The 13,126-nt window shown below is 44.8% G+C and overlaps 1 protein-coding gene across 1 annotated transcript in view; it reads right to left on the bottom strand.

Moving 5' to 3' along the window:
• Window positions 1-13,126, bottom strand: part of LOC135050428 (uncharacterized) — a 61,924-nt gene that overhangs the window by 33,508 nt on the left and 15,290 nt on the right. The window contains exons 3-5 of the mRNA XM_063956923.1: window positions 10,448-10,675; window positions 2,899-3,180; window positions 1,002-1,196 (exon numbers count right to left, since the gene is read on the bottom strand). Of these exons, the coding sequence (XP_063812993.1) occupies window positions 1,002-1,196; window positions 2,899-3,180; window positions 10,448-10,675 (705 nt within the window). The remainder of the gene's footprint in view (window positions 1-1,001; window positions 1,197-2,898; window positions 3,181-10,447; window positions 10,676-13,126) is intronic.

Here is a 13,126-nt window from a genome sequence, read left to right as displayed (position 1 = left end):
TAGTTCCATGTCTAGTATCATTCCTAAAAATGACAACCTCGTCACCGAAATCAACTGTGATTTCGGCAAGTTTAGGAGCCAACCATGTTGTTGAAGAACTGTCAGGGATAGTGCAACGTTTTTCACCAACTGATCCCTGGATCTCGTCTTTATCAGGAGATCGTCCAAGTATGGGATAATTGTGATTCCTTGCTTGCGAAGAAGAACCCTCATGTCTGCCATTACTTTGGTTAAAATCCTCGGAGCCGTGGACAGCCTAAACGGCAACGTCTGAAATTGGTAATGACAATCCTAAATTGCAAATCTCAGGTAAGCCTGATGCAGAGGATAAATGAGAACATGCAAGTAGGCATCCTTTATGTCCACCAACACCATAAAATCCCCTTCCTCCAGACTGGAGATCACTGCGAGGAAGGGGATCTCCATCTTCAATTTGAATTTCTTTAGTTGAGGGATTTCAGGTTTAGTATTGGTCTGACCAAGCCATCCGGCTTCGGGACCACAAACAGGCTTGAATAAAAGCCTTCTCCCTGTTGTGACTGGGGAACCCTGACGATGACCTGATTTTGACACAACTTTCGTATTGCCTCGCAAACTACCTCCCTGTCCGGAAAAGAAGCTGGTAAGGCCGATTTGAAAAATCGTCGAGGGGGAACGTCTTGAAACTCCAGTTTGTACCCTTGGGATACTATTTGTAAAACCCAGGGGTCCAGATCCGAACGAACCCAGAACTGACTGAAGAGTTTGAGACGTGCCCCCACCGGTGCGGACTTCCGCAGAGGAGCCCCAGCATCATGCGCTGGATTTGGCAGAAGTCAGGGAGGACTTCTGCACCTGGGAACCCGCCACGGCTGGCAATCTTTTACCCCTTCCCTTTCCTCTAGTAGCAAGGATGGAAGAACCTCGTCCTTGCTTGTATTTATTGGGCCGAAAGGACTGCATCTGATAGTGATGTGTTTTCTTTTGTTGTAAAGGCACATAAGGCAAAAAAGATGACTTACCCGTTGTAGACGTAGATACCAAATCAGCGAGGCCGTCACTAAACAAGACATCACCTTTATATGGTAGAGACTCCATATTCTTCTTGGAGTCAGCATCAGCATTCAATTGATGAATCCATAATACTCGCCTAGCTGAGACTGCCATGGCATTTGATCCCAAAAGGCCAATATCTCTCGCAGTTTCCTTCAGGTAAGCTGCAGCATCATTGATATAACCCAGCATCAAGAGGATGCTATCCCTATCTAGGGTGTCTATATCAGATGACAAGTTATCTGCCCACTTTTCGATAGCACTACTCACCCACGCAGATGCAATGACCGGTCTGAGTAGTGTACCTGTGGTCGTATAAATGGATTTTAACGTACTTTCCTGCTTACGATCCGCAGGGTCTTTAAGGGCTGCCGTGCCAGGTGACGGAAGAGCCACCTTTTTTGACAAACGCGATAGGGCCTTGTCTACAATGGGGGGTGACTCCCACTTTTCCCTATCCCCAGAGGGAAACGGATAAGCCATCGGAATCCTTTTGGGAATCTGAAACCTTCTGTCAGGGCTTTCCCAGACTTTTTCAAATAGAGCGTTCAATTCATGAGAGGGAGGAAACGCTATCTCAGGTTTCTTTTCCTTATACATACAGACCCTTTTTCAGGTTGAATATCCCTTATCCAAAATGCTTGGGACCAGAGGTATTTTGGATATCGGATTTTTCCGTATTTTGGAATAATTGTATACCATAATGAGATATCATGGTGATGGGACCTAAGGGGGTAATTCCAAGTTGATTGCAGCAGGATTTTTGATAGCAATTGGGCAAAACCATGTGCACTGCAGGGGAGGCAGATATAACATGTGCAGAAAGAGTTAGATTTGGGTGGGTTATTTTATTTCTGTGCAGGGTAAATAAATACTGGCTGCTTTATTTTTACACTGCAAATTAGATTGCAGATTGAACACACCCCACCCAAATCTAACTCTCTCTGCACATGTTATATCTGCCTCCCCTGCAGTGCACATGGTTTTGCCCAATTGCTAACAAAAATCCTGCTGCGATCAACTTGGAATTACCCCCTAAGTCTAAGCACAGAATACATTTATCTTTCATATACACCTTATACACACAGCCTGAAGGTAATTTTAGCTAATATTTTTTATAACTTTGTGCATTAAACAAAGTGTGTCTACATTCACACAATTCATTTATGTTTCATTTACACCTTATACACACAGCCTGAAGGTCATTTAATACAATATTTTTAATAACTTTGTGTATTATACAAAGTTTGTGTACATTGAGCTATCAAAAAACAAAGGTTTCACTATCTCACTCTTACTCAAAAAAGTCTGTATTTCGGAATATTCCGGATTTTGAAAAATAGAAAAATACCTTGGCGCACCAGGGGTTAAAGAAAAGAGTGCCAGAAGGGAATGGTCAGACTAATTTGAATTAGAATTTATTTATGCATTAAAACACATTTGACATATTTATAAAATCATATAAAAGTTAACACAAGTTATCTTTGCATAACCTATTAAGTACAACAATAAAATGATTATGGCAACTTGATGTCTTTCGCCAATAATTGTATCAATGTGCCAATACTTATAGTTATAATTTCATATTCGTCCCAAAAAGCATAGGGCACAGGAAAAATAAAAGGTCCCGAAATCTGTTTATCCCACACGGGTGACACTAAATGTCTTTTAGAAAAGCAGTCTTTAAATGATAGGGACTTCCCTATAAAGGCATACAGCCGTGTGTGACCTTGTCCCAGCAGCTCAATTGAATAGCTGATGGACTTTTTGGGATGGTCACTGAACTTAAATGTCTAGGTGGCTCCCAGCCCTCCTCTTTCCTACACACCTCAAGTGTGTGAGCTGGTGCTCGTAAGATGACAGTACCTGTGGATGAGCAATGTCCAGAGTCCTCCGTGCCTTCCTCTCCCGGGTCCGAATCTCGTGGACCTCCGGTGAAGCCGGGCAGCCGATTCCCAGAGCTACGATACGGCTTGTACCGTCTGGCCCGCAAGCGTGGAACGCAGGCCAGTCGCTTCCGGTTTCGCGGCTTCCGACTTCCGGGATAGCGAGTCGTCAACGGGTCAGTTGAAGTTAGAATTGAACTCCTATTCCTTCGTTCAGCATGCAGTGATCCAACGCGTTTCTCCCATACAGGGCTTCGAAGCCCTGTATGGGAGAAACGCGTTGGATCACTGCATGCTGAACGAAGGAATAGGAGTTCAATTCTAACTTCAACTGACCCGTTGACGACTCGCTATCCCGGAAGTCGGAAGCCGCGAAACCGGAAGCGACTGGCCTCCGTTCCACGCTTGCGGGCCAGACGGTACAAGCCGTATCGTAGCTCTGGGAATCGGCTGCCCGGCTTCACCGGAGGTCCACGAGATTCGGACCCGGGAGAGGAAGGCACGGAGGACTCTGGACATTGCTCATCCACAGGTACTGTCATCTTACGAGCACCAGCTCACACACTTGAGGTGTGTAGGAAAGAGGAGGGCTGGGAGCCACCTAGACATTTAAGTTCAGTGACCATCCCAAAAAGTCCATCAGCTATTCAATTGAGCTGCTGGGACAAGGTCACACACGGCTGTATGCCTTTATAGGGAAGTCCCTATCATTTAAAGACTGCTTTTCTAAAAGACATTTAGTGTCACCCGTGTGGGATAAACAGATTTCGGGACCTTTTATTTTTCCTGTGCCCTATGCTTTTTGGGACGAATATGAAATTATAACTATAAGTATTGGCACATTGATACAATTATTGGCGAAAGACATCAAGTTGCCATAATCATTTTATTGTTGTACTTAATAGGTTATGCAAAGATAACTTGTGTTAACTTTTATATGATTTTATAAATATGTCAAATGTGTTTTAATGCATAAATAAATTCTAATTCAAATTAGTCTGACCATTCCCTTCTGGCACTCTTTTCTTTAACCCCTGGTGCGCCAAGGTATTTTTCTATTTCTGATTCAGTTCATACTAGTAAGGGTACTAGTCTACCTGTTGGCTTGCACCATTTCCAAAATCTTTCCAGCTACATCCCATTCCAACTATATCCCACTCTTTTCTCTATTTTCTTTTCGAAATCAACATGCATTTATACTAAGGGGATTTGCGCAGATAGTGTCTGTTTTTATAGATCTACCACTATTCCGTATTTTGGAATATTCCGTATTTCAGAATATTTGGATATGGGATACTCAACCTGTATCAGGAATAGCAGGGTCCTCAGTGATATGTAATACCTCTTTAACTGCCACAATCATGTACTGAATGCTCTTTGCCAATTTCGGATCTAATCTCAGTGGCAAACGCAGGATTTGCATGGGGGGGTCCAGAACTGGGTGGAGCCAATCACGGGGGTGGGGACTGAGGTGACCCAGTATATGCTGGCTCCGTAAAACTAGTGTGTCTGTGTATATATATATATATATATATATCCCATGTAAAGAAGGCGGCACTCAGAGACTTGAAGGTGCAAAAGAATATTTAGTAAATAAGCTGCAGAGTTACATCAACGTTTCGGGGCGCGCAGCCCCTTCATCAGGATGATGAAGGGGCTGCGTGCCCCGAAACGTTGATGTAACTCTGCAGCTTGTTTACTAAATATTCTTTTGCACCTTCAAGTCTCTGAGTGTCGCCTTCTTTACATGGGATAGTGATGGAGGTGGAAACCTCATAGGATGGCACCTGAGCCAGAAAGCCCACGGAGGCCTTCCGAGTGCCGGCTACTACAAGGGTATCTGTCTATCTATCTATCTATCTATCTATCTATCTATCTATCTATCTATCTATCTATCTATCTATCCATCTATCTATCTATCTATCTATATATATAATACATATCTACACATATATAAAAATTAAAAAAAAATTTAGTGGAGGGGGGTTTCTGGGTGCTCGGATCCCCCCCTGGGTGCGCCACTGAATCTGGAATCGCTATAATCGACACTGGAATCAATGTCCGTGTCGGTATCCGTGTCTGCCAACTGGGCAAACGTACGTTTCTGTGACCTGGACTTGTAAAAACATATCCTCCACAGATTTCTTCCATGCCTGGGTCTGAGACTCATACTTGTCCAATCCCTTACTAATACGAGCTACATTAGCATTCAAAGCATTCAAAACACATTTACCCAATATGGAGTCGGCGGTGCCGACATGGTCACCCCCATCGCCTTTTGTTTCTCTAATACAGTCTCCTCCTGTGAAGAGCACTCAGCCTCAGACATGCCGACACACAAGTCAGAAACACCAACAGACACACTGGGCTTATAGGGGACAGACCCACAGGAAAGCCTTCCAGAGAGACACAGAGGGAATTTGCCAGCTCACACCCCAGTGCTCAATCAGCGGTTCTGAGGCGCCTAATAAATGCCCCAGACCTGTAGCGCTTTTTATATTGAAGTATATTGCACTAAATAGCCTGCCCCCCCCCCCCCCCCCCCCGTTTTGCACCCTGATACTTGTCAGTAGTGTTGAGGAAGGACCAGCGTCTCTGCAGCCAGCGGAGAGGAAATGGCGCCAAGTGAGCTGTGGGGATGAAGCTCCGCCCCCTTAATGGAGCGCTTCCGTCCAGCTTCTTTTAATAACTGATTATACTGGCGGGGGTATGGGACAGTGCCCTTGCACTAATGTCCCTTCTTGCCAGTTTATGCTGACGATTTTTAGCTGCCCAGGGCGCCTACCCCCCCCCCCCCCCGCGCCCTGCACCCAATAGTGCTTTGTGTGTGTGTGGGAGCCTGGCGCGCAGCGTCCGTTCGCTGCACGGTACCTCAGAGAATGCCATCACTGAAGTCTTCTTATCTTCTTCTACTCACCTGTCTTCTGACTTCTGGCTCTGTAAGGGGGTGACAGCCCGCTGCGGGAGTGAGCATCTAGGCGTACCCAGCGATCAGCACCCAGAAGCTAATGGTGTCCTTTAGCCAGAAGCAGAGCCATTAACTCACTGGAAGTTGGTCATACCTCTCACCCCTAAGTTCCACGAAGCGGGGAGACTGTTGCCAGCAGTCTCCCTGAACATAAAAAACCTAACAATAAGTCTTTTTTCAGAGAAACTCAGTAGAGCTCCCCTGTAGTGCGTCCAGTCTCACTGGGCACAACTCTAAAACTGGAGTCTGGAGGAGGGGCATAGAGGGAGGAGCCAGTGCACACCCCTTTTGAAAGTCTTAAAGTGCCCATGTCTCCTGCGGATCCTGTCTATGGGGGTCATTCCGAGTTGTTCGCTCGCTAGCTGATTTTAGCAGCATTGCACACGCTAGGCCGCCGCCCTATGGGAGTGTATCTTCGCTTAGCAGAATTGCAAACGAAAGATTAGTAGAATTGCGAATAGAAAATTCTTAGCAGTTTCTGAGTAGCTCCAGACCTACTCCTACACTGCGATCAGCTCTGTCCGTTTCGTTCCTGGTTTGACGTCACAAACACGCCCTGCGTTCAGCAAGCCACTCCCCCGTTTCTCCAGCCACCCCTGCGTTTTATCCTGGCACACCTGTGTTTTTCCGCACACTCCCAGAAAACGGTCAGTTTCCGCCCAGAAACACCCACTTCCTGTCAATCACACTCCGATCACTTCAACGATGAAAATTCTTTGTTCGGACGTGAGTAAATCTACTAAGTTTTGTGCTAAATTACTTAGCGCATGCGCACTGCGTACCATGCGCATGCGCATTTTTGCCTTAATCGCTCCGTTGCGAAAATCGGCAACGAGCGAACAACTCGGAATGACCCCCTATACCCCATGGTTCTATTGGTGTCCCCAGCATCCTCTAGGACGTATGAGAAAGATATCTGCACTGACATCAATTCCTCCTGGGCCTAAAAATGAAAATCATACATATAGTGAGCAATGCTTACATGTGCAGTGCAGCTTGTATGTATGCACCCAATGTACGAATGAACCGGATTTCACAAAATAAGTACAGGAGACTGCACAGCCCATGGGCAGACATTTATTGATATAAAAAGAATCAGATATGATTAATAAATCACTTATAGGAACACATTATATATTACTAAAAACCAATTTATTCATTTATCTGATAAACAACTAACTAGATGCACAGGGACATTTTTGCTGGATTTGGATTTGGCTCTGATTTTTCATCCTGCTTTGGATTTGGAATTTCCAAACCACCATGACTGGTTTTGGATTTGGATTTGCAAGGTTTTTTTTTTTCAAACATTTTAAAGAAAAGCTAAAATCACATAATTTGGGTCTTTTTTTGTTCCTAGAGTATTATTAACCTCAATAATATTAACTTCCAGTCAATTTTGACAACCTCACAGCTCACTATATTGTTTTCACCAATATTGGCCAAAGGGCCTAATTCTGAGTTGATCGCAGCAGCAAATTTGTTAGCAGTTGGGCAAAACCATGGGGGTAATTCCAAGTTGATCGCAGCAGGAAATTTTTTAGCAGTTGGGCAAAACCATGTGCACTGCAGGGGGGGGGGGGGGCAGATATAACATTTGCAGAGAGAGTTAGATTTGGGTGGGTTATTTTGTTTCTGTGCAGGGTAAATACTGGCTGCTTGATTTTTACACTGCAATTTAGATTGCAGATTGAACTCACATGGTTTTGCCCAACTGCTAAAAAATTTCCTGCTGCAATCAACTTGGAATTACCCCCAATGTGCGCTGCAGGGGGGGCAGATATAACATGTGCAGAGAGAGTTAGATTTGGGTGGGGTGTGTTCAAACTGAAATCTAAATTGCAGTGTAAAAATAAAACAGCCAGTATTTACCCTGCACAGAAACAAAATGACCCACCCAAATCTAACTCTCTCTGCACATGTTGCATCTGCTCCACCTGCAGTACAAATGGGGGGTAATTCTGAGTTGATCGCAGCAGGAATTTTGTTAGCAGTTGGGCAAAACCATGTGCACTGCAGGGGGGGCAGATATAACATGTGCAGAGAGAGTTAGATTTGGGTGGGGTGTGTTCAATCTGCAATCTAAATTGCAGTGTAAAAATAAAGCAGACGGTATTTGCCCTGCACAGAAACAAATAACCCACCCAATCTAACTCTCTCTGCACATGGTATATCGGCCTCCCCTGCAGTGCACATGGTTTTGCCCATTTTCTAACAAACTTGCTGCTGCGATCAACTCAGAATTACCCCCAAAGCCTGCAGCAAGCTGGCTGGTTACTAAGCACAGAGCAGAGGCACAATCACACAGCAATTTATAGCACATCTATAAAACATTGCCACAGTGTACTGGGGTACAATGCACAGAACAGTGCAAACAATAGACCTATTTTTTTGTCTTTTTTTAACTTGCAGCTCAGTTCAAACTACATGGAGTTACAGGGCTCATATATGCACGTGAACAAAGCATACTAGGGTAAAGCGCACAAAACAGTACAAACAACAATTCCCCCCCCCCCATGTTTTTTGTAACTTGCAGCTTAGTACAAATTGTGTGTATCACAGGGTTTATAGATGCCTGTGAACAAAACACACTAGGGTAAGCGCACCAAATAGTACAATTTAAAGCAGAGTACAGCACAGCATACAGCAGCCTGCTCCTATACACAGTCACTATACAGAGCACAGCCACTATTGAATCTGGAGTCTCTGGACACAGCAAAGCCAAAACAGCAGAGTACAGCGCAGCATGATCCTATATACACTGCCACTATACTGAACAGCCACTTATGAAGTCTGGAGTCTCTGGATGGACACAGCACAGCCAAAATAGCAGAGTATAGTGCAGCATACAGCTTGCCCCTATATACTTTACACTGTAACTATACTGCACATCCACTTAGTGAAGTCTGGAGTCTGGACAAAACACAGCCAAAACAGCAGAGTATAATGAAGCAAACAGCAGCATGTGTTGAGTCCCAGCCATGACGCCTTATATGGATTCCAAGTACCATGAGAATCTGACGCTGGAAAGGATGACATTCTGCCTTGATGTGGGATCCGAGTCTGGTGGGAACACTTGAGCTGCGGCTCGGGTGGATTCAGAACTCCAGTGCTCGGAGAAGCTCAGGTTCCAAGGAATCGGAACTGCCCATCTCTACATCTAGAATAAATGAACACCTTTTAAAACATTCACATACATATAAAGAAACAACTTTGTTTAGTTTAGTTCTAAAATTAAAAATATATAAATGGATTCAATAGGATTAATCCACCATTTTCAGTTCCTGATTAATCCAAAAAGATGTTTCTTACCAGAGATTGGGACTTACCCAGGTGAATTGATCCTTAAGGATATCCACTTTTAGTTATTAGTAGAACTAGTTTGTAAAATCCAAAGAACAGAAAAAGGGTAATTGCAAGGTTCATGTCACACTAGTTATTGTCTGTGAACTCGGCTTGATTCAGAGGTGGCTGGTGAAAAGGATTCTGATGGTTGAAAGCTTGCTGGTCTAATGACGTTCCTCCACATTGGAGAGCAAACAGAATTAAGAGTTCTCACGGAGAATAACAAGATAGGTTCAGTGGGTCCTAGAGTAATGGACAAATGTTCTCGATCTGTAGCACTGAGATCCTCTGACTATGGTACGATGAAAAACCATGCCTCTTCTGGAGCTCTGCCCTGGGTTAGTACAGGGCTTGAGACTGGATTTGGGCTGAACCGGATTGACTCTGAACTGTAACTAAACCAGACTGGCACTTCACTATGACTGAACCAGGCTGGCACTGGACTGCGACTCAACTAAACTGGCACTGGACTGTGATTGAACTGGACTGCGGCTGATCAGGAACAATACAGAATGCATGATCATGCTTTACAGAAAGAACTCAGGGTGTACACTCTGAAGAGCACAGGAAGTCTGGTCATGGACTGGACTGTGATAGATGTTGCGCTGGCAATCTGAAGGCCCCGAAGGCTGGGAGTCTGTAGTGGCATTGAAGGAAACTGGGTCAAGTGCTTGGAGGCAACATACTCTAGAGCTGGTGGAACTCCTGCCACATGGAATGTCAGCTCTCATCTCTGCACCCAGACCCTTCAGGCAGTGGAAATGCATAGGATGGACCCCAGGAGGACACTGCCTATGAGACCCCAAGCTGCCGTGGGAGAGACCACTCAGCATGCAGACAGGCAAGTGCTGGGAGCTGCACTGGGGAGCTTGGCTTCTGTTTGTGACAGTGCACTAGTCAAGTTAAAATATAAAACATAATTATTAATGACTATTATAGATTTTAACTTGACAAGTGCACCATGCAATTACCATTTTTCTGTTATTTGGATTGTATATGCTGTGGTAGTAGGTTGGGCCTCTTCATATTAAAATTGAGTAATACTGAAAAAAGTACCAAGACAACCTCTGTTCTTGTTCTATAGTACATATTTGAATCAAGTATAGACTTTCAAATATAACAGTCAAGTTATAGAACAAATTGGAATAGTTGAAAGCACCAGCAAGCAGTCCAAATTATCAGCTGAATATAATTATGCAGACCTGGTATTACTCACAGTCACAGCATAGTGTAGCCAGAATTGGCAGATTGACATAAAACTGCCCATTCAACTTAAAGCCCATATACTGCATGGCCCCTGGATGCATTAGAAGCAGTTTAAAGGATGAGTCAGTATCAAGCTTTTCTAACAATGCACTTGTGCCAAAACTATGAATCGGTCCAAGGGCATCATCAAGCAACTCCAAGTCGATGCAGGACTTGCAGAATTCACAGAACCACCTTGCTGATAAGACAAAAGCTGAATAAGCATGTTCTTTCATGGGGTCATTTTGGAAACCACCCCAAAAGGAGAAATGCATATATCCTGCAAACCAGCAAATGGGAAAGGGCTGCATATTCTAAATGTACCTCAGCATCATCCTTGTTCAAACAAGCTTAGGCAATTCCCAAGCAAACTGTAATTGGTGTTACCAAACTTACTGGGTAAAAGGCCTTATCTAGGGTAGGAACGATCTTATCTCCCAGTAGACTCATTACCAGGTCTACCCCTACACTCCTTGACTGGGTGACTTCCCCATAAATGTTGTAGAAGTTGAAAAAATGAGACCCAACTGTTATGCACACCAGTGCCAGCAGGAATGTACTGGTGTCTGAACGGAGAGGGATGCAAAACAAATGAACTCACAGACAGACTGGGGAATATGACATTACATACACAGAAGGTGATAGGGTAACAAAATAAACACAAAGTTAACAGAGAAACCCAAAGGCTAAGAAACTGGGTGTCTCCCTAGTATTAGGAATGCTCAGATGGAAAGAAGCGAGATGTTGTGATTTAATACGTAGAGAACCCGAAATGCTGTTGCTAAGGGCAACAGAAAAACCCTAAAGGGTTACCAACGGGTGTGGCAGTAGAGATGAGCGCCTGCAATTTTTCGGGTTTTGTGTTTTGGTTTTGGGTTCGGTTCCGCGGACGTGTTTTGGGTTCGACCGCGTTTTGGCAAAACCTCACCGAATTTTTTTTGTCGGATTCGGGTGTGTTTTGGATTCGGGTGTTTTTTTTCAAAAAACCCTAAAAAACAGCTTAAATCATAGAATTTGGGGGTCATTTTGATCCCAAAGTATTATTAACCTCAAAAACCATAATTTACACTCATTTTAAGTCTATTCTGAATACCTCACACCTCACAATATTATTTTTAGTCCTAAAATTTGCACAGAGGTCGCTGTGTGAGTAAGATAAGCGACCCTAGTGGCTGACACAAACACCGGGCCCATCTAGGAGTGGCACTGCAGTGTCACGCAGGATGTCCCTTCCAAAAAACCCTCCCCAAACAGCACATGACGCAAAGAAAAAAAGAGGCACAATGAGGTAGCTGACTGTGTGAGTAAGATAAGCGACCCTAGTGGCCGACACAAACACCGGGCCCATCTAGGAGTGGCACTGCAGTGTCACGCAGGATGTCCCTTCCAAAAAACCCTCCCCAAACAGCACATGACGCAAAGAAAAAAAGAGGCGCAATGAGGTAGCTGACTGTGTGAGTAAGATAAGCGACCCTAGTGGCCGACACAAACACCGGGCCCATCTAGGAGTGGCACTGCAGTGTCACGCAGGATGGCCCTTCCAAAAAACCCTCCCCAAACAGCACATGACGCAAAGAAAAAGAAAAGAAAAAAGAGGTGCAAGATGGAATTGTCCTTGGGCCCTCCCACCCACCCTTATGTTGTATAAACAGGACATGCACACTTTAACCAACCCATCATTTCAGTGACAGGGTCTGCCACACGACTGTGACTGATATGACGGGTTGGTTTGGACCCCCCCCAAAAAAGAAGCAATTAATCTCTCCTTGCACAAACTGGCTCTACAGAGGCAAGATGTCCACCTCATCATCATCCTCCGATATATCACCGTGTACATCCCCCTCCTCACAGATTATCAATTCGTCCCCACTGGAATCCACCATCTCAGCACCCTGTGTACTTTGTGGAGGCAATTGCTGCTGGTGAATGTCTCCACGGAGGAATTGATTATAATTCATTTTAATGAACATCATCTTCTCCACATTTTCTGGATGTAACCTCGTACGCCGATTGCTGACAAGGTGAGCGGCGGCACTAAACACTCTTTCGGAGTACACACTTGTGGGAGGGCAACTTAGGTAGATTAAAGCCAGTTTGTGCAAGGGCCTTGTTAGGGTCTCCTGCCCTGTGCTGCCACGTCGTCATGGCAACCGGGAGACAAGTGCTAGTGGAGTAACCTGAGCGCAGCTGATACTCCGGTTCGGGTCTTTTGCTGTGCAGTGGTTATAGGCTCTGTGCACGGCAGGGGATCCGGTGCTGGTTTTTGTGCTCACAGTCTGTGAGGTCTGAGTGGGGCGTGGACAGCACCTGCTTTATAAGGCCTCTTTTCAGGGTAAGCAGATGCTGCTGAATCTTTGTTGGTTAGTCAGTTCATGAACGTTAGCCAGTACTGTGTAGCTTTGTATTTGTTTGTTGCTTACTGCAAATAGGCCTGGGAATTTGGTATTACACTCTGCCAATCCAGACCTAGCAGTAAGACTGGAGTCAGTCGTTTAGCTTGCTGGGGTTCTGTTACTACTCTGTGAACTTAGCAAGTTTGCGGCTGTATTCTAAGACTTGCCTGTCTAATCCTGTCTCACTGTGCTAGGTGTCAGGGGTCAGTTTAGTGGCAGTAAGCTAAAACCTGTGCACTGCAAGTGAGAATTTGGAT

Source organism: Pseudophryne corroboree, chromosome 2 (assembly GCF_028390025.1).
Source record: "Pseudophryne corroboree isolate aPseCor3 chromosome 2, aPseCor3.hap2, whole genome shotgun sequence".
In the NCBI taxonomy this organism is placed as follows: Eukaryota; Metazoa; Chordata; class Amphibia; order Anura; family Myobatrachidae; genus Pseudophryne; species Pseudophryne corroboree.
This window is presented reverse-complemented; position numbering and strand designations above follow the sequence as displayed.